General features: G+C 35.5%; 1 protein-coding gene across 6 annotated transcripts in view; it reads left to right on the top strand.

Moving 5' to 3' along the window:
• The window catches only part of NOL4 (nucleolar protein 4), a 408,480-nt gene that overhangs the window by 205,834 nt on the left and 177,250 nt on the right, over positions 1-25,396 (top strand). For all 6 annotated transcript variants that reach the window (XM_061169490.1, XM_061169493.1, XM_061169492.1 and 3 more), the window contains one exon: positions 13,938-14,221. In XM_061169490.1, coding sequence (XP_061025473.1) covers positions 13,938-14,221 — 284 coding nt within the window. The remainder of the gene's footprint in view (positions 1-13,937; positions 14,222-25,396) is intronic.

A 25,396-nucleotide genomic window follows, 5' to 3' on the forward strand; every position in this document is an offset into this window, starting at 1 on the left:
AAGTCTTGAGGTCAAAGTAAATCGAATTATATCAGTTGTGATCCAATCTGGAAAATGTTGTTCCTTCCATGTCATTCATTAGAAAAATTTAATACAAGGCACTCTTTGCAATGTGTGAAGCAATGCAGGAATTAATAACAGAAGGAAGCCTCTGCTAGAGCTAAAGGTGGAAAAGCTGGGGAGGAGTTGGCGTTACTAGAGGCCAAGAGCCAGAGCTACCTGCTGGGAAACAGACACACAGAAGATGCTCCCTGGCAGGAAGACGCTTCCTGGCAGGAGCTGAGACATAGAGAAGATGCCCCCTGAGTTGGAGACAGAGAGGTCTCCTGAATCAGAGAGGGTGTATGTGTGGGATGGGGAGTGGGGATACCCAGGCATTTTCTCTTTCTCCCCTCCTGTCTCTGCCAGTATCTCCCATTGTTTAAACCAAGTTATAAGACAATAGTCAAGGAAACCTGGGAAATGGTTTGCAAAGAAAGAGAGAAGAATGGATCTGAGAGCAAACCAGCAAATGACCAGTGCGTAAGAGGAAGGAGTGTGTGGAGAACCTTTCAGAATTCTTAGTGTAGGATTTTCTTATTAAGTCCAAGAAGTGCTTGGTGGCTCAAGTTTCTTGAAGTTTCAGGATGTTGGCATGAGAGTTTCAGCTTCCTTGTTGAGTGGTCCTGGCTCACCCACCGCAGGAGGGAGAGGGACTTTTTTGAGAGTAGGAGGGTTAGGAGAAAACATCACAGATCATGTACTCTAATCATTCACCTCTAAGTTACTCTGAAAACCTGGGAATGAATTAGGTCTAGATGACTGCAGGATTTCTTTTCTTCATCTGCTTGCTAATGGCTGAAAATACCACGAGAAAAGCCTTTCATTCCACAATTAGAGATAAAAGGTTTAAATTACAAGTGCCAAGCTGAAGTAGCATTTTCCTGTGGGGGAATTTCAGTCAAGGGATAATCAGTCAGTCAATCTGTCAATCTGTTTCTCAGTAAAGTGACTTACAGAGAACCAGTGTGCACACAGATAGCTTGTGGATTTGCCATGAAGATGGGAAAAAGAACATGAGGGACACTGAGAACAAATTTGGAAGATTTTGACAATTTTTCCTAGAATGATACTCTTTACCTACTATGCAAGCAAAAACTGACAATGATTTCAGCACATGTGAACCCATAGTTGGTATACAGTTCTGCTCTATGGGTAAAGATTCTTGATTTTGTAAACATACACTTGACCTTGGTAAAGACCTTCTTGCCTAGGAGATTGTTAATCAAGGTAATCAAAGTGATCCTTTTTCCCAAAAATAGCATCTTTAGTTCTTCAGTACGTATTGAAATAAGCTCTTTGGGCAAAATGATATCCTTTTAGGAGTCTTTTAAAAAGTGGGCCCAGACTGGCTCTTATTTATTAGTTTTGATCAAGGGAGAGAATATTTGGCTGGCCTCTTTTTCTGATAATTTCCAGAGATTTGTTAAATGGCATTAAAATATACTTAGATTCTGTCTTACTGAGCTCAGATTTGAGAGCTGTCAGTCATATTCCGTTCTCTTAGTATCAACACTTACCTCCCACAATTGCATATTCAACCAGTTAGTTGTCGGAGATGATCTACATTAATTTCTCACATGTGGCCCCAAAACTCTTGTAAGAGAATTGCTTCTAGATTCTAGAATTGCTTCCTGCCCCTGACCAAGATAAATGAAACCAAGACTTCAGATTTTTATTGGGTTAGAAGTTTTTAGTGCCCAAGGGAATCTGTATTGTTAACAATCTACCCAGGAAATTCTGAAGCAATTAAAGTTTGAGAAACACTGATACACACCAATCATTGAAATATACTTGAATAATTTTGAGTGGTATTACCTATCTTAATACACCATAGACATTCCTTGATGTTTGTCACTGTATTCATTTTATATTGCTGTGTAATAAATTACCACAAGCTTAACAGCTCTATAGGTCAAGAGTTGAGGCAAGTTCAACTAGGTTCTAAGCTCTGGGTATCACAAAGGCTAAAATCAAGGTGTCAGCCTGTCTAACCTCTTATCAGGAGACTCTGGTAAAGAATCCACTTCAGAGCTTATTCAAGTTGTAGGCAGAGGTTACTTTCTTGTGGTTGTAGAACTGAGGTCCCTGTTTCCTCGTCAGCTGTCAGCCCTGCCCCTTAACACTGCTTGCATTCTCTTATGTGACCTCCTCCATCTTCAAGCCATCAGTGGCGCAGTGAGAAACCTTTTGTGCTTTGGATCTCTCTGACTTCCTTTTCTGCCACTAACTGGAGAGAGCTCTGTGCTTTTAACTGTTCATGTAATTGATCAAACCCAGTCAGGTAATCTCCCTATTAAACATCCTCTGTACCATATGACATACCATAATCACAGGAGTAATATCTCATCATATTTATAGGTTCTAGGAATTAGGGTGCGGAATCTTGTGGGGAGGGACACTTTTAGATTCTTCCTACCAGTGTCTAATGCAGTAACACAATATTTATTAATAAATAAATAGTTCACGAACATATAAAGAGAAGTAAAAAGACTCACAGTTTATTTAAACAGACACTAAATAGATAAGTGATTGTGATCTCCTGTGATTGTCCAATTCAACAAATAGTTATTGTATAATTACCATGTGCTAACCACAGATTGATAAAGGAATAAGAACTAGAACTTGCCCTCCAATAGCTTACATTTCATAATTAAACACCTCTAGAGAGAAACTTATTTGATCTTTTGATAATTTTGTCAGAGTGACTTCTCATATACTTCACAAAAAGCTGATCTGTATAACTTCTAATCTTTAATCTTCTGACAGGTAATAAAAACACATTAAAATGTTCAAATATTGGATTAAATTATCTCTCTCCCTATAACCCCTGTAAGTGTTCTCTTTTCAAATTTAGCATCCTCTAGTTCTATGACTATATTTTATTACATGACTTCAAGTCCTTTTAACATGTACTTTGTATTTTTAACTGAACCCAGTCAAGTCACTTAACATTTCTGTTCCTCAGATTTTTCAGAAGTATAACAAATATTATGCATTAGTTAAGCTTTCTTTTTTCAAGTTAAAAATTGTCTTTGGCTAAATTAAGCAAAAACAGTTCAAAAAATGAGAATCTATGGAAGGGGCACTGGAATTTCTCACAAAATTTCATAAAGGAGTTGGTTGCCTAATAATCTGGAAAGACAAGAACTAAAGGCAGCTATAATTTTTTTTTAAATGATGGGAACTCCATCGACCATAATTGTTATACTTTCTTTCTAAAGATTAACATAAAAAGACCTAGTTCCAATGACTCCCTTTTTCTCTGTCTCAAAGCTCCAAATTTTTCCAGGGTGGCAAGTGATCATGCTTCCTGGAGCCTACACTTGTGTATTAGGAGGGGATTGTATGAACTAAGTTTCTGTCCCTATGGGTGCCTAATACATATCATCATTTTGCTGCTAACACACAGACACAAAAACGCACACACACACACACACACACATCACACCGTCACACATCACGCAACTTTCTTATACATCCAAAGATAATTCTACCGAAAACTTACCACCTATTTCACTTAAACCACAAACAACCTCATTTTCCCCAAATATAACTAAATCTAAGTCCTGTCCAGCTATTGCACAGAGAAAGAGAGGTGATGTTAAGAAGCCCCACTTTCTGAGGCCAGATCACCAAATAATATTCTTACCTCTTTTAGTTCCGTAATAATTGAAATTATACAGTTAATGGACTAATTAGTATATTTAAGTACCGCTACTACCCCCTGTATACAACAGTGGAAATAAAACTTAAGAAAACGAGGCATCTGTTTTTAATCCTCAGACACTTGACAGCTGACAGCACACAAAGAAATCTAGATAAATATTGCATTAGTTGCAATACCTCTGTGCCTTATTCCAAAGCCATAGCTAGTAGTTATGATGAACCAGCTCCACTACTCCTTCCATATTTTCTTTTCTTTCACTAGCAATTAAACGACTCAGGGTATTTGCCAGGTGGGGCGTCATGTCAGGAAATGAGATTTGTCTCTGCCTGCAAGGATTGCTTTGACAATATTTTTCTTTCTGCAGAGCAGAATGAGAAATGCTTCAGGTGTTCTCGTGGACCCTCATTCCAACCCATTTTGGTTTTCGGAAATCTTTTATTCCCCAGTTACTCAGGATCAATGATGGCAGGCAATACATAGCTCTTCTGTTTCTCTCTTCCCATAGTGGCCTGCATGGTGAAATGGTCAGTTGTCTAGCTCATTTCTTGGAAATATCCTTCCCACAGGCCAACAGAACCTACAGCTGTAGAGAAGAATTGTGAGAAGTGTCACTTCCATCTCTGGAAAGCCTTGTTTTCCAGACTGATATTGTGGCTAAGAGAGGTAACCCCAAGTATCAGTAGCTGGTTTAGAACATGACCACATCCTGAAAGGCAACACCTCAGGCTCAGGTAATATCTCTCAGGGCATCACAGCTATTTTTTTAAATGTTTTTCTTTTTTATTGTCTTCTTTCTTTTCTTTTTAAAAATTTATTTACTTACTTATTTTGGCCACGATGCACAGCATGCAAGGTCTTAGTTCCCTGACCAGGGATTGAACCCATGCCCCCTGCAGTGGAAGTACGGAGTCTTAACCACTGTACCACCAGGGAAGTCCCCTACCACAGCTATTTTTTAAAGTTTTTAATAGTTCATTCCATTATTTTTTAAGGTCTGTAATTTGTTAGGGATGGAGTAGCTAAAAAGAACAATGACTCCAAGGGAAATCTTCCAGTTGCTTCATTTCTTTTACTGCGATGTGATTTCATTGATTAAATTTAATGTGTGGGGGAAAAAAAGGTAGCATATAAACATTCTGAGGTTCATATATAGTTGTGTTAGAGAAAGAATGGGCAAGAAATACAGGACCAAGTCAAAAGTAAGTGTCCATCTACTGAGGACAAGTAACTATCCCCTCTAATTAAAGGCATCAAATACAAGTGCTCTGCCACAGAGAAGTTGGCAAGCTTCTCAGATTTTTGTACTTTATCAAGATCTTAAGATTGGGTACTTTGTTGGCAAACTGGGTACTCAGATCAACATGGTGATGGAAGCCCCCAGTGCCTGCCCATGTGTATCCTCTACCCCCGCTTTAATTGCCACGCAATTCATGATCCCACTGAGCAAACCTGGGGTTTTGTTGGAAATTAACATGGATATGAACATTTTAAGCCCTTAGCCTATTGTGAAAGATCTATCAAATATCATCCTTCCTCCAACTTCTCTTTAAAAATACTCCAAACTGTTCTTTTTCATGTCTCTATACCATTTGGCTGCTGCCAAAGAAATCGTATAAAAAATAACTGTAGATTATCTTTGTTCTAAGGAGAATATACAACTAGACTTACTGCTCAAAGTCTTGCCCATTTAGTGGATTTTCTTCTATATTTGGGTCTCTCTATGAAAGGACTGGACCTTTGCAGTGTTTCACAGAGTTATGGAAACCAGGCTGACATTTTTCGTTCTCAGTTTTTATAAAGAACTTCTTTTAAGACAGTTAGGCAGAGATGAAAGAGACAACTGTTGTGTGACAGTTTTCAGCAACCTGCTCACACACCGCTGGGGCTGAACAGACTCATTTCTATATATTGCACTTCCACTAGATGAGGAAGGACTACTGAGCATGCCTAAATACAATGTTTAGTGGACCAAGTGTGCTCAGTTCATGATGTCCAACTGGAAAAGAGTTAGGGGCTCTTATCAAAAGGCAAAGTCACTCAAGGAAGAATACACTGCCTTACACTAAAACCTTGGTTGTCCTGACAGAAATTCTCCTGTTAGGGATTACCCCCGGCTCCATACGCCATCCTGGTCTGCTACAGATACCTGATTCACTTTGTCTTCATGAAGGTTACGTGGAAAATCCCCTTTCACTGTAATCTACACCAGACGAAACCTACTAGGTGATGTGCCTTCTTCTTATTGGTAAAGAAGTCAAGTTTTAACAACATATCCTTCACTTTGGAGTGGGTGTATAGTATATAGTTATGCTTCAGAGCACTAGATTCCCCCTCATCGGGAATGCAGGCCCTTATATTTTAGAGTTATCTTCCATCCGTTATCATCATGTCTTACCAAGGCAGACATGATTATACCATTTTTGCTCCCCAGAAATTTTAGCATGGTTTCATAATATTGTAGAACTGTGGTGGTTTCTAGTAGGATTTGGTTTGGCAGTTAAAGTCCCCTGTGAACTAGACTGTGATACAGAACCGGAGAATTAATATGATCCTGGGACATGGCTGTGAGTGAAAGCAAATGGCTTGTTGTGACCTGGTGGATTGGAACTCAGAAGGATGCATTAGGCAGAATAATGGCTGATTTGTTCAAGTTAGTGAAGGAATCGGATCCAAAAGGGTTAACAGACAAAATAGAAGTATGGCTGCTTATGTCTTATCACTGTGAGCCAAGGGCACTTCCCAGAGAGGGGAGCTTCTGTGAGGTGGAAAGACCCAACAGTGCTTGCTGTAAGGATAAATTTGAAGATAGCCAAAGTCCTATCCAGCTCCATGACACTTGCTTCAAATAGTAAGCTTGTTATAGTTGGTCTTCTTTTTCTTTTCTTTTTTTTTTTTTTTCATTGCTTTTCAGCTTTTCAGGATAAAGTATTTCCTGACTTATTACTGGCAAGGCAAAAAAACTCTCTTGACTTGTTGTTTGTCTAAATGCCAAATTAGGGGAAACTCCTTTTGGATCGCATTAATTTTAGCTTTAATTAGAATATTTCTTTTCAGAATCACTTAGCCCAAATCTGTTACCTTTTTTTTTCATTTAACTTAGTTTTCAGTTTGAGATAATTCATGGTAAATCCCTGAGTCACTCCTTTTATAAATTTTCAAATCACTTTCTAATAGAATGGCTTTATTATAATACTACATGACATTGTTTCTTGTTTCTATTGCCCATTTAATGTGTTTTCTTGAATATTTCTCTCCAGTGGTTAGCTGTCAGTTTTCATGGAAAACATTGAACTTCTATAGTATAATTGTCTTAGATTTACTTTAAATTTAATGAGATTTTATCATCATATATACTGCTTGTTGTATGAGACAGAACATAAAAGACCCACGGTATCAATTGTTTTGGTTTTAAGTTATAGCAGTAAATAACTTCTTGAGTGAGTTGATAATACTACATGAATGTCTTATTCAGCTACATTAGTGCATTATGCTATCTATGACATCATTTGTCTTATTATCAAATTAATTTATATAAATGACATCAACTTTATATAAAGCACTCTATATATACACACATGTATATATGTATACATATATATCCATACCTATATAATTTTCACTTACCTCTGACTGAAAGTTAACATTTTATTGTATTATAAATGTAGTCAGTAAAACACAGTATTCACAGTAACTGTGACTTCATCAGCAAAATAAATCAGAGATATTTTCAAATCACATTGTAATTATCAAAAATGTTAATGCCTATCATTTTCTATAAAATGTCTAGTTCTTTGAAACCCTAAACAAGCTAATGGGTAAGCATGAAAATAGTAGTTTATAACTTATTTAGACAATTAAGAAACCATTCATAAGTTATTACATTAATGGCCATTTCAAAAAATAGGTCCTCTTAGAAGTGGGAGAATGCTTTGTTATCAATCAGTTGACAGTGGCTCTGAGGTAGGAACAGAGATAGACTTTTAATAGACTAGACTCACATAGTCAGTAGGCTTCTCCAAGTACCTACCCTGGGAGAACCGTTAATGATTTTATGTGATCCAGAAAAAGGAATATACAGTAAAAGATCCACAACTTTACTGAAATATACAGTTTCCTGTCTTAGTATGTAGAATTGTAGAATATACTCAATTCCCTGTCCTCTTCCAGCTCTTTCCTGCCTGTGGTTCTTTTTCTTTTATACTCTCTGAAGTAGAATAACCTCCACCATCGCCATCATATATCTACATATATCTCACCTCTTTCAAATTGCACCTCTTGTAACCTGCCTTCTCTGATATCTTCCTCATCCCCAGTGGTGTATAGGCAGCTTTTCTTTCCCCGAAGAACCTAGTTTATTCATTGTGCCTTATATGAAACTCATGTAGGATAGATACTGTTTTCTGCCTTGCATTGTAATTCTTTTGTTATAGTCTAAGAACAAATTCCATGTGGAATCTCTATGAACTCACAATCTCAAGAAGAGTGTCTAGCACACAATAGGTATTTGGTTAAAATTTGTAAAGAAAGTAATATAAAGAATATACATTATTTCCTCATTGGTAGCTCAGAATTAGTCTTATTTAATTACTGTGCTGAGCTTAAGTTATATGCTTTGGAACACGTAGCTTATCTCAGTGCCATCACTATCCTGCTCCTTTAATTAGAGCCCATTCTTCCAATGGCAAGGGCCGAATTAAGAGCTCCCAAACAAGGATAACACCCTTCCGTAGAATTAATTTACTGGGAAACTGAATCTCCTTGTTAGTTTCTTACTCTCAATATTGGTTTGATCATTTTAAAATCAATGTCCTTTAACCTTTCAGCAGTAGTCATGCATGCATATGTAACACACGTATGACTTTTATCTGCATCAGTAAACTTCTCCGTAGTCTGAATATTTTGACTTCAAAATGTAGTCAAAGGACTAGAGATGGGAGACTATGTTGCATTTTGGGGCAAACAATAAATAGTTTTTTGGACCTTATAAGCATCTGACCTGCATTTTAGGATTAAATTTCCAAGTATTAATCTTAAAACGAAGATGATATATATTTTTTTCCTATTCATTTTGCCCAAGGCACTTGGCCTAAAGGCCATAATGAAGAGCTACTGAAAGTGAATACAAAAGTAGGTCAGGTGCTTTGGGAGATTTCAAATATATATCACATATATTTATACACAGAAAGAGAGATATACATATACATGTATACATATAGAGAGAAAATAGATATACGCATGTATATATATATAGAGAAAGATAGATATACATATTATGTATATTAATAGATATACTTAAATATACATACACACATACACCACACACTGTTATAGGTTAATTCTTTTTATATAGGGAGAATTAACCATTGACTCTGGTGCTGATGAAACTACTTCACACAAAATGCTGGTGGGGATGTTAGAAATAATGTAAACAAATGGTATTTCTAGGGTCTGTACTAATTGGTGGAGGGAATGGGGAGTAGGGAAGGAGAAAGAAGTAAACAAATAGGCTGCCACTCATGGTTACTGTTATAGACAAGAGCCAAGCTCACTTGGACAGCCCCCTTGGCAACAGTAGATTCATCCCATCAAAACTAACCTCAGCACAAACGCAACCCAAATATCCAACTGCCCTCCTGATGTCACTAGATTCCACACTACCTGTCATCATATTCCACATTCTCCTCTGTTGCTAGGTACCCTGGGCACCTTAATTTCCAAAGCTCCAGGTGCTGTTTTTCCTTGGGACTCAAATACAGAGTTTTTGGTTCCAATGCTATGGTACCCAGGCTGAAACTTGAGAGAAACACCATCGTTCAGGGCCTGTGAACCTAAAGGTCATATCTACAGATCTAAACACTACACTCTCTGTGTAGCAGCCCGGTACCCACACGCCAGCAGCCACTCAGGATGGAAGCAAACTCTGTTGGGTAAGGAAGCAGATTTCCTGTGTAAAGCAGTAAACTGATGTGAATTGGTATGATAAATAGTAGTCTTAGATCTGTGGTCTATAATTCTGAAAAAGTATCTTTAAGGAAGAGAGAATAAAAGCCACTAATGTGGTTTTATGAAACTAGAAAATAAAAACTTGTTACTGTATCCTCAATGTCTGCTCACCTCTTTATATTAAATTTTTCTAATACAGACATCAAAAACTTTGTTCTAAATTTTGATTTATGAAACAGTGGCACGTGAGATTATCGGTTCTTTTACCATTTACAAGATAAAGTATGTGGATATGTATTTGATACAAATGAGTGAATAATTAATTTGTTCTTCATGAAACATACTGATTTACTCAGGAATGAAATATGTAAAGCTGTTGAATTTAGTTACCTTGGTAACATCTGGAGTGAACCACTCTGTCTAAAAATATTTTCTCCTTTATTGTTTATTCTTTATACAAAAATTATAAATACATGACTTTTATTAAAGACTCTCCTGATAAATGATAATGTTTCTCTTACCTGAAAAATGAATAAATGGTATGCTATTTATTAATATGTATGATGATATCAGATTAAAGAAACAGATATAGCTTGTTTAATTTTTAACTATAATTGACATTGGATTTGTTTCATGCTAATGTAGATTTAGTTTTTAAATGTATCTTTAGTGTTATATTTTCTTAACATATTGATAAAAATTTCTTACATGAAACTATTATTTTTTTAAAGGATTCTAGTACACAAATGTTAAATCACAGTTTTCTTCATGAATTAAATAATTGGACTTGAATGTGTCCATTATACTCTTCTTTGGATTTTCTTGGAAAGAAATAATCAGAAATGACCTTTCATACTTTAGCATAACCATATGACTTAGCATAAAAGAACGTCCATAAAATTCCAGATTACTCATACGTTATTGCCCTAATTTTGTTTTTCAAACCTTGATATTTCCTTGTTAAAAGAATGTTATCAGTTTCTCAAATTAATAGCCGTGGAAACTGCTACATCATATTTCTTATGGCCAGTTTCCTAAATTCTCTTGTCTTCTCTCCAAATGAGGTCTTTTCTTGAATGGGTACATAAACAGAGTAATTTAAAAGTAGAATCTTGCGCTGTGAACATGTTTTAATTTTCTCACAAAATAGGTTCAGAAAATTGTTTAAAAATACTATTTTGCTGAAAATTACACTGAATGCCCTTTGTTTTCATTTTTTACTAGAGCAAGGAACCTGGGCTTTGTTCTGGACCCTTGTCTATCTATTACCAATCTTAACTGTTTTTTTTTTTTTTCATTTTTATTGGAGTATAGTTGATTTACAAGGTTGTGTTAGTTTCAGGTGTACAGCAAAGTGTTTCAGTTATACATATACATATATTCATTTTTTTCAGATTCTTTTCCCATTTAGGTTATTACAGAATATTGAGTAGAGTTCCCTGTGCTATACAGTAGGTCCTTGTTGGTTACCTATTTTATATATAGTAGCGTGTGTACGTTAATCCCAATCTCCTGACTTATCCCTCCCCCCTACGTTTCCCCTTTGGTAACCATAAGTTTGTTTTTGATATCTTTTCTATTCTTAAGATTTTTTTTAGTCATCCACTCTTATTCTGCACTGCTGCTGTTTTAGTTTGAGCTTTCAGCAATGCTGACTTAGATGGCTTCTACATCTCCTAACTGGTCTCCCCAACTTCCATTTTGTCGCCTTCATACTATTCTCATCCAAGACAGAGTAATCTCTTTAAAGCATATTTTTTTCACATCACTTCCCACAGTAAATTAAAATTACTTCTGTTGACTCTCAAGGTAAAATCCAAGCTCTTTGATACACAAAACACTTACCTTCCTCCCTTTTTAGGTTTTCCTTTCTTCTGTCTCTCTTTTGCACTCAGCTCTCTACTCTTACTCCTCATGTGCCCTGCATATTCTTGCCTCTGTGACTTTGCACCTGCCGATGTCTAGGTGGGGAATGCTCTTCCCCAACTCTTCACCTGGTTAAAGCTTTGGAATTCAGCCACCTTCTTTAGAAACCTTCTCGGATGCCTTTATCCCTTGTTCTGGATTCCTTGTTCCTTTTTTACTCTGTAGTTTAGTTGCATGTTTATTTTTCTGTCTCTTTAAATTATCTGTGAACTCATTGACTCATTGAAGCTGCAGGGGTCTCTACTGGCCAAATATTTAACCCCCTTTTGGCCAAAAATAGGCACTCAGTAAATGTTTGTTGAATAAATGAATGAAGAATTGAGCTGTACTACTCCTTCAGAATGTAAACATTATTTCCGTGAATTTAATTGATTAGAAGGCATCAAATATTTCATTGCACCTTACAAAAGGAAAGCATATTTGAGAATAGCAGAAATCAAACAAAAAAGTCACAAAAAATCACTGAATATTATTACTCTTGCTCACTGATATTTACATGGTTTCATCAATAGCCCTGCCCTAAAGGAAACAGTTTAATACTTTTGTCCATCATAATCCTTTAAAATTAATAGTAAATTCTTATTATAAATGTAAAGAGGAAATTAAGAGAAACAGAATTTTATTTTTTAGGTAAATTTTATTTCTCGCTCTGAGTACATTGTTATTGATATATTTTCTTCTAAACAAGCTTATTATGTATTTTAAAGCCAGAAAAGTTTTCCTAATTCTGCTTCTTCTCCTTTTTCCCTTTTTTCTACAGTTTTTCCATTTTTGTTATAGAAAAATTATATATTATAAATGATACATTTTATAATACATTATAAATTATACACAGAGTAGATAATAGAGAATATTAGAAAATCCAGTGCCACACTGTTAAGAGGACATCAGTATTAACGTTTTGGACTACAACTTTTCAGTCTTTTTGTTCTTGTGTTTATGTGTTTTCTTTTTATGAAATCGGGATCATATTGACCACACCTTTCTGTAGCTAGTTTTTTCCATTCAGTGCCTCATGACTCACATTTTCTTGTGTATTTAAAATGGAATATTGATTAATTCCATAATCTAAACGTTCCAACATATGTTAAACCAAATGTTTATTTTTGATAATTTATATCATTTCTAAATCTTGTATTATAAACAACACTGATTTAACTGTCTTTTTACCTGCACAGAGATGCATGCAATGATTAAACTCCTTAGGCTTAATAGTCTTCATAATGACTGGAGCAAAGTTTCTGAGCACTTTTAATGTTTCAGATGCATATTAAACACCCATAGCTTGTACCAATATATACCCCACTAGCAAGGTGGAAGATGCTTTCATCAGAGAATTTTCACCAAATCTGGTTGTTCTCCCTGGAAAAACAAAAACTACTTGTAAAATAATTGGCAAATATCTTGTTCTCTCTCTTTTTAAAAAAAATTTACTTTTCTTTGAGATTGCATTTGAGATTGAACTGTTTTCTTTGTTTCATCTTATTATTTTATCTTCTAATTATTTTACTTCACTTCCTGTGCCTAAATTTGCCTACTAGATTAAAAATAACAATGGCTACTTCACAAGTTTATTGCTAAGGATAAACTACACATTATATGTAAAATTAGGTAGCACAATGCCAAGCTCAATAAATGCTAGTTGAGTCCATTCTCTAGAGAATGGACTTGAGGATACGGGGAGGGGGAAGGGTAGGCTGGGACAAAGTGAGAGAGTGGCATGGACATATATACACTACCAAATGTAAATAGATAGCTAGTGGGAAGCAGCCGCATAGCACAGGGAGATCAGCTCGGTGCTTTGTGACCGCCTGGAGGGGTGGGATAGGGAGGGTGGGAGGGAGGGAGATGCAAGAGGGAAGAGATATGGGGACATATGTGTATGTATAACTGATTCACTTTGTTATAAAGCAGAAACTAACACACCATTGTAAAAAAATTATACTCCAATAAAGATGTTTAAAAAAAAAAAAAACCCCACAGTATCATTTACATTAGCATGCCAAAATGAAATACTTAGGTATAAATTTAACAAATTATGTATGATATATATATGAGGAAAACTACAAAACTCTGATGAACAAAATCAAAGAACTACTAAGTAAATAGAGACATCTTCCATGTTCATGACTAGGAAGATTCAATATTGTCAAGTTGTAAGTTCTCAATCCCAATCAACATCATAGCAAATTTTTATGGGTATTGTTTATGAATATTGTTATACCTCTTGATAAATTTATCCTGTTATCATTATAAATTTTCCTTTTATCTCTTGTACCCAAAAAAAAAAAATGCTAGTTGAAGTAGAAACTGATTAGCATATCAATAAAATCAAAATATAAATTTTTCTTTCCAACAGATGATTCTGCTGCAGAGAGCTTTAATGGCAATGAGACTCTGGGGCACAGTTCAATTGCTTCAGGGGGAATACACAGCAGGGAGATGGGCGACTCTAACGGTGATGGCAAAACTGGGCTGGAGCAGGACGAGCAGCCACTGAACCTGAGCGACAGTCCCCTCTCAGCACAGCTGACTTCAGAATACAGAATAGATGACCACAGCAGTAATGGAAAAAACAAATATAAGAATCTGCTAATTTCTGACCTCAAGATGGAACAAGAAGTGAGAGAAAATGGAAGCAAGGTAAGGTCATGTTACGATTTTCAAAGAACTTTTAAGTTGGTCATGAAGGTCACAAAGAAATACTTATTTATACAAGAGATAAAGATTATCGTCACTAAAAATATTGTAAACAAATCCCAACAGTGGGTTACCAAGAAATTTATAATCGTAGATACTGTGTGTTCATGTTATATAAACAGAATAAATTTCAGGAATAACAGTGAACGAAATGCATCCTTTCTTAGGCAAAGTGGTGGGTTTTTATATATGGAATCACTTGATTTAATGTGTCTCACTTATATAATCTTATGGATCTGTCTTTGAGAGTTTGTCGAACTCAGATGTGAAAGTTTAGCTCTCAGAACACAATTTTGAACTACAAAAAATCACTAGCTTCTACTTGATTGGATAGGCGTATGTAGCAATAAAATTTCAATTAAATTCTTAAGTTTGCTTTCGAGACCTGTGGACTTCAGTCAGTAACTTACTTCATGTACATAGGAGAAATGTGTCAGTTTTCCGGATGAAACATATAGATTAAATAACTCCTTGAACAAACAATTTATCAGAAACTGTATTACACAAAAGACAGAAACGTGTTTCAGATATATTATCTAAATTTCTATATTCTTTATATCAGAATAAATTACAATCTTCCCCATTCCCAATGGATTTATTCTTAAAAAAATTAAGCTATATTTCTATCATTTTGAAATAATTCATGCTGATGACTTTGCTCTATAATTTTTGAAGGTATACTTTTGAACGTATGAGGATTTTTATAGTGTACACATTTTGACTCCCTCCCCTGCTCCCACTTCTAAGTTAGAGCTGTAGGATTGGTCTTTTGAAATAGATCCTGAAAGCAAAATGTCTTAATCTGGATTAATTTCTGAATTTGCTAAAAAACTATGCTTTCTAAATCGGCTCTATTTAAATCCGCTTGCTTGCCTGAGGATGTGTTGTTTTTTCCTCTTTTAAGTAAGTTACTAGACATTATCAGACTCTTAAGCACTTCTGCCTGAGGAAGGCTGTTACAACTTTTGCAGTGGTAAATGCACAGTACTCTCCTCGGTGGTTTAAAGCCAGATCATACAAACACAGGTGATTTTATATTCACTAACATGATCTGAATCACCGTGTTACATTTTACAAAACAAAATAACCCTGAAGTTTCCCTGCCCTCCACATAACCCTGTCTTTATAAAACTTAATCACAAAATGTCCTTTTAATGCTATATATCTGCTGAAATTTTTTTCTAAAATCATCCAGTGGTTTGCTCTTCTCTTCTTTCCCCCCTTGTTCAATATTACCATAGGAACTGTGCTCATTAAAACACATTCTTCCATACATTAGACAGAATGAAGTTACTTTCCTACCTCTTTCAAAATGGGGCTATAAAAAGCACAGATTGACTGAGCTGTGAAGAGTAAGATGGGAAGTGGACCCGGGGGAGAAGGAGACACCTTTGAGGAAGAAGGTTTAATGGTTTGGTTAAAGAACAGCTTCCGCAGCTGACTGAGAAGTAGCCAGAGAGACAAAAGAAAAATCAGAAGGGCATAGTGTAGGAAAGCTAAGCAAAGTCCATCTTTCAAGAAAGAGAGCGGTCAGCTTTGATGGACACTGCTAAGAAATCAAATCAGATGAAATAGAAAATAATTGAATTTGTAAGAATAGTTGTGGCAGCATGTTGGGACCAGAATCCAGAGGGAATTTTTTCAGAAAGGATATATTAAATACCTGTCACACTTACAGCAATGGGTAGATAATAGAGACAACTCAAAGACAGAAGAGTCTTTATTCATATGGCTCTTAATACAGTCATGGTAAAGAGAGTACATACGTTACCAAGTGCAATCTCGTACTGCTCACCACACGACAGTCCAATAAGTTGAGGTGTTGGGGTAAGGAATAGCGACTTTGTTCAGAAAGCCAGCAGACCAAGAAGATGGTGGATTAGCGTCCCAAAGAACCATCTTATCCAAGTTAGAATTCAGGCTTCTTTTGTACTAAAAGGGGAGGGTGTGTGGTTGGTCGGTGAAGACTTCTTGGTGTGGGAATCCTTTGTTCTTGTAGCTGTCCAGGCAGGTCCGGTCATAAATGTTATATTCTGTTCTGCAACTTTTTATCTCTATATGAATGGAAAAGTGTTATACCTTTAAAGGTCAGAGCCTTGAGAATGGGCTATGCTGTATATTTCAGGCTGTAGGCAACATTTTTAACTTGTAGCAAAAACAATAGAACACAAAGGTTAAAGTAAAATAAACAGATCCAGTATGGAGTCAGATTTGTTCTTCCCTATTACACATATACATAGAAAAGTTTCTTAGCAAAAAAGTAGGCAAATATCTATTCCTGTGTTAAAACATGGAGAGTTCTGAATAAGAATATACTGTTTCTATTGAAGTAATGAAGAGGGCTTCCTTCAGGAAGTGAGTCTTGTACTTTGAAGGAATTGTAAGACTGCCATTTTTCGGAAGGATTCTCTTATTAGACACTGTGAAGGACCTGGAACGGAGACAGGAAGGGTGAGTTGGCCTCCTAGACTAGGAAACTACTGTCCATTCCGAGATAGGTATGACTTCATAACGTGGTATATGAGGAAAAACCCAATATCATTATGCAAGGTAGACTATTTGCCACCAATTAATTTATTCACCAACTATTTATCGAGGAACTCCTACATGCAAGGCACTGTTAGAGGAAGAAAAAATATGAAAATGAGCAAAGCAGGGTCCCTGACTCTCAAAAACTTATAGTCTATCAGGAAAGAGAAGCAAATTTGTAATTATAATCTGATTCCATAAGTAATATGTTGGGCATATGGCAGGGTGACATGAGAGAGCAGAGGTGGGACACCCATAGGACCATGATGAATCTTAAGGAAGACTTTATAGAGATTGATGCCAGGGATAAGTGTGAAGGGCAAGAAGTGATTCAGATGGGGAGGATTAGTTATGGTAGAGCATGTTTCGAGGCCTAGAACAGTGAGAGAGTACTCTGAGCGTGGAGATTGGCAAGGAGCTTAGCATGGCCGCAGTGGAGAACGTGTGGAGGAATGGAGGATAAAGAGGCTCTATCATGAAGGCTTTGTAGGCCAGTTTAAGGACTTTGGATTGTATCCTATAGGTAGTGTTCAGCATGATAAGGTTGTGGTCAGCTTGGAATTTTAGAAAGATTATTCTGGCAACATTGTAGTGGATGAATACAATAGGGACTAGGAAAAAAAGACAGAAAATGGTTAGAGAGTTATTTTGGCAGTCCAGGAAAATTATAATGCAGAGGCATAGTAAAAAAAGTAATAATGAACATGATACTTTTGTTCTTTTGACACTGTGTCTGCAGGACTACCATATACAGCTCCATAGGTTGTATATTGCCGAACACTTGGGAATGTCTTTCACATAGATTACCATATGAATGGCCTCTTTATACATTCCATTAGGATGTAAATTCTATGAGTATAAGAATGATGTCTACCTTGCTCACTGCGGTATGTCTAGCACATGGCTTAATATCTGGTACATAGTAGTTTCTCAAATATTTTGGAGAAATAAAGTTTTACTGAATGTGGGAAGTGAAGCAGAGAACATTTTAGTATGACTCCAGGATTTAGGGCCTGGTTTCCTGAGTGGATGGTGATTACATTTACTAAGATTCAAAATGAGAAACATTTGAAGGAAGCTGGTTTGACATATAAAGTTTATGGTATTTATGCAATATCCATTAGAGATGTTTAATAGGTATTGGGGACATATGTTTCAGCTTAGAAGAAACATCCAGGTTGGAAAGAGAGACATTTGAAAGATTTCAGAGAAGTGCTGCTTGAAGCTGTTTGTGGTTGATAAGATCACCTCAGAATTACATAGACTAAGGAGAGACGAGCTCAAAATATATCATCCTGCAGAATGTAAACCCATCAGGAACAAGTGGCATAGAAGGAGTTTGTAGGGGAAAAAGAACCCCAAAAGAAAATGAAGGCAGCCAGATAAGAATAGGGGATATTTTATAAGCCAAAAATACAGGGCATTTCAAAATTGATGTAAGTGGTTAAATGGAGTAATCCTTAGGTGAAGTGACATAGGTCTAAACTTGGAGGATGTTTAAGAGAGTTAAGGCTTAGAGTAGGGTTCAAAACCCATGGCAGAGGAAGAATTAGCAGAGTTAGTGGGAAATTGGATTGACGTTAGTTGTAGATGTAGTTGTAGAGGCTGGGTAGGAAAGCTGAATCATTTTTATTGTGAAGGAGACTGTATCTGGAATTTTGCTTCACGAATTCTTCTTGCAATCCAACTCTAAACGCAGAGTGCCACAAGGCTGTCAGGTGACCTTCATGTAAAGGTTTAGCAAACTCATCTGTTCAGTGCTACCTTTTCAAGTCCTTGGGAATGTTTCATCAATTCTGTGCAAATTTATAAAGTGGCACTATTACCAACTCTTTCTTCCAATATTTTTGAGGCTAGCCTCTGTTTTACCTTGGAGGAATATAAAAGCCTAATTATGTAGTATCTCTGAGAAACTTAGATTCCAGTGAGTTTAATATTGACCTATTTCACAATTTTATTATGAAGAATATCAAGCAAAAATGATTATAAAGCATTTTAAAAACTTAACAGTGAATAGAAATGCTTAAAAAGGATAGCTGAAGTAGACTAGGCCATTTACAAATTGCTTATTATTATGCAAAGTCACTTACTGGACTAGCTGGGAAACATATTAACCAATCTAAAGAAGAAATCTATTGCATGAAAAGAGTTTAGGAGTTATTTATTTTCTACTTGCAGATGGCCACATTTTTAAAGGACAACTGGTAACATAAGAGCCCAGAAGAAAGTGGAAATGTTGATTAAGAGCTTGGAAAGTAAGACTCAGGAGGAAGCATTAAGGGACTAGTTATATGAAAAAAGAAAGGCCAAGAAAACCCAAATCTGGGTATAGATATGTTCAAAATTATTAATAGATGAGAACAGAAACAAACCTAGAACTCTAATGGAGGGAAATACATAACTTAAAAACATGTATCATAGATTTTTTTTTTCTTTTTGGTTTTCTCTTTTTCTCTTAGTATCTGTGACCCAGCTGCATTTTACTTAATATGGTAAAATATTCTGAATCAATCCCTGAAAGAATAATCTTTCAAGTAATAACTGCAGTAGGAAGGTAATTATTGTTTGAGGGTTAATGTGTCACTGTAGTTGCTACATATTTAGTTTTTGGCTTAGTTCCCAGGACCCTTCAATCTTCACTTCACTTAAAAATATGTTTTTCCTCAATGTGGCCCATGTGACATTATTTTCAATCTTTCCTTTAAATTTTTATCAAAATGGATATTACCATTCAAATTAAAGTTTATAAAATATTTCTCACAATTACCATTAATAATTGCTATGCAATTTATTTAGATATGATGAATGGAAGCAGTTGATTTTTTCAAAATATCTCTTTGAAATATTTAGAGATATTTAGAAATGAGATAATATTTAGAATGAGATTGCCTTTGAAACATAGGAATGGTGGATTAACTTTTGGAATAATATTATTTTGGTCTTTGTCAGGTGGCTATTCCAGCTTATTATTGTTTTAATTTGATGATTTTCAATTTCTGGCTTCTTGGTGTTGTGTAGAGATTTTTGGCCCAGATGTGGTTCAGGTAGAAACAACAATATATATTCAACAAATGTGCCTAATATGTGCTAGGCATTAGCCTGGGTGCTAGAAGGACAAAGAAAAAAAAAAGGTCTCCATCATTAAGAACTCACATTTTAGCCAGAAAGATAGACACATAAATAAATAGGTGTATTATAACATGGAAATTAGTTTGTATGTGAGAATGCCTTCTAAGCCTATTAGCCATGCCTTGGAAAGTTCTCAAATTAATTCATAACAGTTAAGTAGGAAATAGTCACCTGGTGAAGGGGAGAAGGGAATTCTTAATAAGCAGAGCATTAAGTTAGTGTCTAGAAATGTTGAGGGTGGAAGTGGTGAGAGATGAGTCTGGAGAAGTAGTTCAGGTGTAAGATGAGGGTAGGCTATGAATGCCCTTTTATTGCTTGAACTTCACTTTGTAGTTGACAGGGAATCACTTTAGGATGTTGGCTATGAATATAGCATGGTCTGATTGTGTTCTGGGATTCATCATTGTGGCATCTTTGTTACCAGATGGCTTTAAGTGGCATAAAAAGGGAGGAGGCTGTAAACAGAGCATGAGGTCCTGCCTTAGTGAGGTGGTAGTAGGGATGAAGATGAAAGCAGAGATTTAATAAATATTTAGAATGTTAAATGGACAGAATTGCGTGTGAAAGAAACTAATAGCCACAGGATAAAGGGATGATGACACTGAGATGCCATATCAACTCTAATAATGATGAACACTTGTGTAACGCTTTCATATTTTTAACTTAAACAATTCATTGTATCTGATTAGGAGAGAATGTGTAATTACCAGTCTCATTGAAACATAAAGACATAAAATCTAGTGGATGTTATACTATTTAACTGAAATTAACTATATATCAATAGTTACTTAAGAGGTAGAGCTTAGTATTGAACCCAGATCATCTGAAACCCATGTGCTTTTCACTACAACCACATTGGCTGATGCTGTGTAAGACCAGTTATGTTTATGGACCCATATGGAGGCTATGACGGGCAAACAATTCAGAGAGGCAGAGATCTAGTACAATTAGCAGATAGTTACTTGATAAATGGCAAATACTTGCAGTGACATTTCTTATACGAATATATTTTTTTGTTCTTCTTTATGAATTATTTTACAAAATGAAAATAATATACCAGGTGCCTCTGTTGAAAACCTAAGCAAGTCTACAAAATATCCATTTATTGTTTTAGTGCATGAATGTAAAAACAAATGGGTAGGAGCTGAGTTAGAGTAGGTCTTTAAAAAGCCCCAGGGTAAATTTAAAGCTTAAGTTTTATTAGCTACCAATTTAAAATAGCATTCATGTAATAATATGTATATATGCACATACATATATACCTATATATTTACATATGTGTTATATAGATAGAGAGTGTGTATAAAACACACACATATAGTGTATTTTATTCTTACAAGTTGCCTGGACTTCAGTTCTGCTAGTTATTGGACATATTTTTCCTTCTGTTGTTAGTACATTTTTTAAATCAAAAGATATACAAGAATGATGCAGTATAAATTGGTTTTATACTATCTATCCTATTTGCAATCTAAATTTAAAAGTATATAATGCTTTTGTGAAAAAATGCTTGCTTTGCTCATAGACTGTAAAATTAATTACACTATAGAAAAATTCAATCTTTAAAATCAGGAACCACTTCATTTTGCATTTGAAGAAATGGAGATGAACCCAGCTGACTCCTACCACCCAAATCAGTGTCCTTTTGAATTCTTACGCTGTCATGCTTACTGTTATATATGCTTATATTCTTTATAAGTTATTACAGAAAGACGGATGGTAGAACTACCATTTTTGAGTGCCTGCTATGTGTGTTTCAGTCCATGTTAGATCATTTCACATTTGTTATCTCAGGAGAATGGAGAAGGCAAAGGACTTTTATAATTTGTATCCTGAAATATGTAAAGTGAAGTTGATTTTAATTTCCCATATGCAGCAAAATATCAATTTTGAGTTCCTTTCTAAACATGTAAGAGTTCAATTGGGTCAATACACAATCTCAACTGATCCTTCAGCCTTCAATTCCATACATTCATAAATAATCTGGTTAGAATGATAGGTTGTATCTTTAACCAAAGTACAAAAAAAAGAAAATGGACCACTTGTTACCTTTGTGTTTATTTGATGGTTCATTAATAGCTCAAAAAGAAATGAGTTTTATTTTGTATGTTTTTGTGTTCAGTGTTTTTTGAGGTTTCTGGAGGATATTTTCTTATTTTGTTTTATCAGTGTATGTGTGTTTGTCTGTTTTACTTATGTTCTATCAGTTGGAATAATATCAAATAGTTAAAAATGTAATTTGATCTGTAGGTGTCTTGAGAGAATGGTAGAGGAACCCTAAGAGAAAGAAGTGTAGTTGAAATACCCTGCAGTGATTTATACATGTCTCAAAATAATGGATATTAACGGCATTCCTTGAAACACTTGATGTTGACCCAAATTTGGGGAAAGAATAAAAGAAGAAAAATTAATGCCAGAGACAGAGAGAGCAGTACATTCTAATTTGTCTCAATATAATAGCTTATGATTTTCATTAATATTAAATATTTGATGAGTCTTAAAGTATACTCCCTAAGAGCAACTATCTGTAGCCTCATTATTAGTATTTTTAAAATATTTTTGAAGTGGAGATCCTGGAGTTAGCTGGGGTCAAGAGGGTAACTCAGATAACAGAGTTAAAAAGAAGAGAATTTAGTCAGTAACTTGGTCCCAAAGAATAATAATGACAGGTAACATTCATTGAGTTCTTACTATTTTCCAGGCACTCTTCTAAGAACTAACTCACGTAATCCTTATAACAACACAATGGAATTAGGCTCAGTTATCATTCCCATTTTTTCACATATGGAAAAACTAAGACCCAAAGAATTTATAAATATGGCTACACTAAGAATTTCTATAATTCGGATTTAAACCCCAAATCATTTGGCTCCCATTTCAACCACTACAGTGTAAGCTGAGGTCATGGGGTAGGGTCTGAAAATGAGCAAAAGCAAATTTGACTTAATGCTGAGACCCCTGGCTGCTATTTTATGGTTCACAGTTGTTCCCTGATTGGGAAGCAATACTGCAGCTCTGTGACTTTGAGCGTCTATACTTTTTAAGCCTGGATACTTCATCAGTAAAATGCGGATAATAATACTTAACCTGTAGGCAGTTGTGAAGATTAAATAAGGCTGTGTTCATTTTTCACATAAATGCACAGTAAATGGAATTGCTGTGGTGATTGTTTTTGACTCCAGAATTTGAGGCTTAGCTAAATCTTGCAAAAATGTTCTCAATTCATAAATATTTATTTGGGGAGTTGAATATCCATTTTAATAACCTACTAATTACTTAACTCAGATTGATGATTTGAAGAAGCTTATTTATTTCAACTAGTGTGTACTACTTTCCTTTTCTTCCTCTTTTTGTCTCCTTTTCCTTATTTTGTTTTAGTTACACTTATTTTCCAGGAATCTAGAATATATAATACATTCCCAGAGGCATTTTACAGGCATTTATTCTAGGACCCATTTCTGGGAATTTGTAACATGTACTCATAGAAATAGATCCTAGGATATCTTGGAACTGCTGCTTATTAAAATCTTTCCTGACTCTGTTGGAATTTGTCCAATTCAAATGTCACCTTCCTTCATAACACCTTCCTTGATTACCTCAACCAGGAAAAAAAATCTCTTCTTTTTTCAACTTTTAGAAGGATGATCCATGAATAATGAGGACGAGGTGATGGGTGATGGATTGTGTGGTCATACACTAAAATGATTTACACGTGTGAGGCTTGCTCCCTACAAAATGTTTGTTGAAGGGAAAAGATACAGTGATGTGGGAATATACTGTATTGATCTTATTCTACCCACTTTCTCGCAGTAGCAGTTTCCTCACATTGTATCTTGGCTTCCTTGAACTCCCCACTGTACAACTGACTCTGGCCTTAATATGAATTAATGGAATATGAATATGTCCTATTCCAGGTAATATGTATACAGTCTTACCTCTCTGGGCCAGAGATTCTCATTTGAATATTTCACAGTAAACCATGACTCAAATGGATATGACACCAAAAGCACAAACAACAAAATCAAAAATCAATAAATGGGGCTACATCAAACCTAAAAGCTACTGCACAGCAAAAGAAACAATCAACAAAATGAAAAGGCGTCCTACCAAATGGGAGAACGATTTTGCAAACCATGTATCAGAAAGGGTTAATAGCCAAAATATTGGGTTGGCCAAAAAGTTTGTTTGGGGTTTTCCGTAAGATGTTACAGAAAACCCCAAGTGAACTTTCTGGCCAAACCAATAAATGAAGAGTTCATACAATTAAATAGCAAAAAAGGAAGGAAGAGAAGAAGGGAGGGAGAGAGGGAGGGAGGGAGGAAGGAAGGAAAGGAGGAAGGAAGGAAGGAAGGGGGGGAGGGAGCAATCTGACTAAGAAATGGGCAGAGGCACTAGATAGAAATTTTTCCAAATAAGTTATCCAAATGGCCAACAGGTACATGAAAAGATGTTCAACATCACTAATCATCAGGGAAATACAAATCAAAACAACAATGAGATATCATCTCACACCCAGTATAATGTCCATCATCAAGAAGACAGAAGATAACAAGTGTTGGCAAGGATGTGGAGAAAAGGGAATCCTTATATACTGTTGGTAGAATGTAAACTGGTTCAGCCACTGTGGAAAACAATATGGAAAATTTTTTAAATCAAAAAATTAAAAAATAGATCTACAATATAACCCAGCAGTTCTACCTCTGGGTATATACCTGAAGGAAATGAAAACAGAATATCAAACAGATATATGAACTCCTGTGTTTATTACAGCATTATTCACAATAGCCAAGATATGGAAGCAACCTAAGTGCCCATTAGTGGATGAATGGATAAGTAGGATGTGAGGATACACACACACACACACACACACACACACAATGAAATATTATTCAGCGATGAGAAAGAAGGACACCTTGCCATTTGCACCAACATGGGTAAATCGAGAGGATATTATGGTAAGTGAAATAAGTGAATGAATGGATAAATACGATGTGGGGATACGCACACACACACACACACACACACACACACACATAATGAAATATTATTCAGCAATGAGAAAGGATACCTTGCCATTTGCAACAACATACATAGAGAGGACTTTATGCTAAGTGAAATAAGTCAGATAGAGAAAGACAAACACTGCATGATATCACTTACCTGGAATCTAAAAAAGACAAACTTGTAAAAACAGAGAGTAAAATGTTGGTTACCAGGGTATGGAATTGAGGAGGTAGGACAGATGTTTAAGGATACAAACTTGCAATAAGTAGTAAATAACTCCTAGAGATATAATACACAGTATACTGAATATAAACAACAATATTATACTATAATCATCAAACATTTTAAGAGACTAGATCTTGATTATTACAACCACTAAAAAAATGATAATTATGTGATATGATAGAGGTGCTAATTATCACTACAATATTCATCAGATTACAAATATATAAATGT

Source organism: Eubalaena glacialis, chromosome 15 (genome assembly GCF_028564815.1).
Source record: "Eubalaena glacialis isolate mEubGla1 chromosome 15, mEubGla1.1.hap2.+ XY, whole genome shotgun sequence".
NCBI lineage: Eukaryota > Metazoa > Chordata > Mammalia > Artiodactyla > Balaenidae > Eubalaena > Eubalaena glacialis.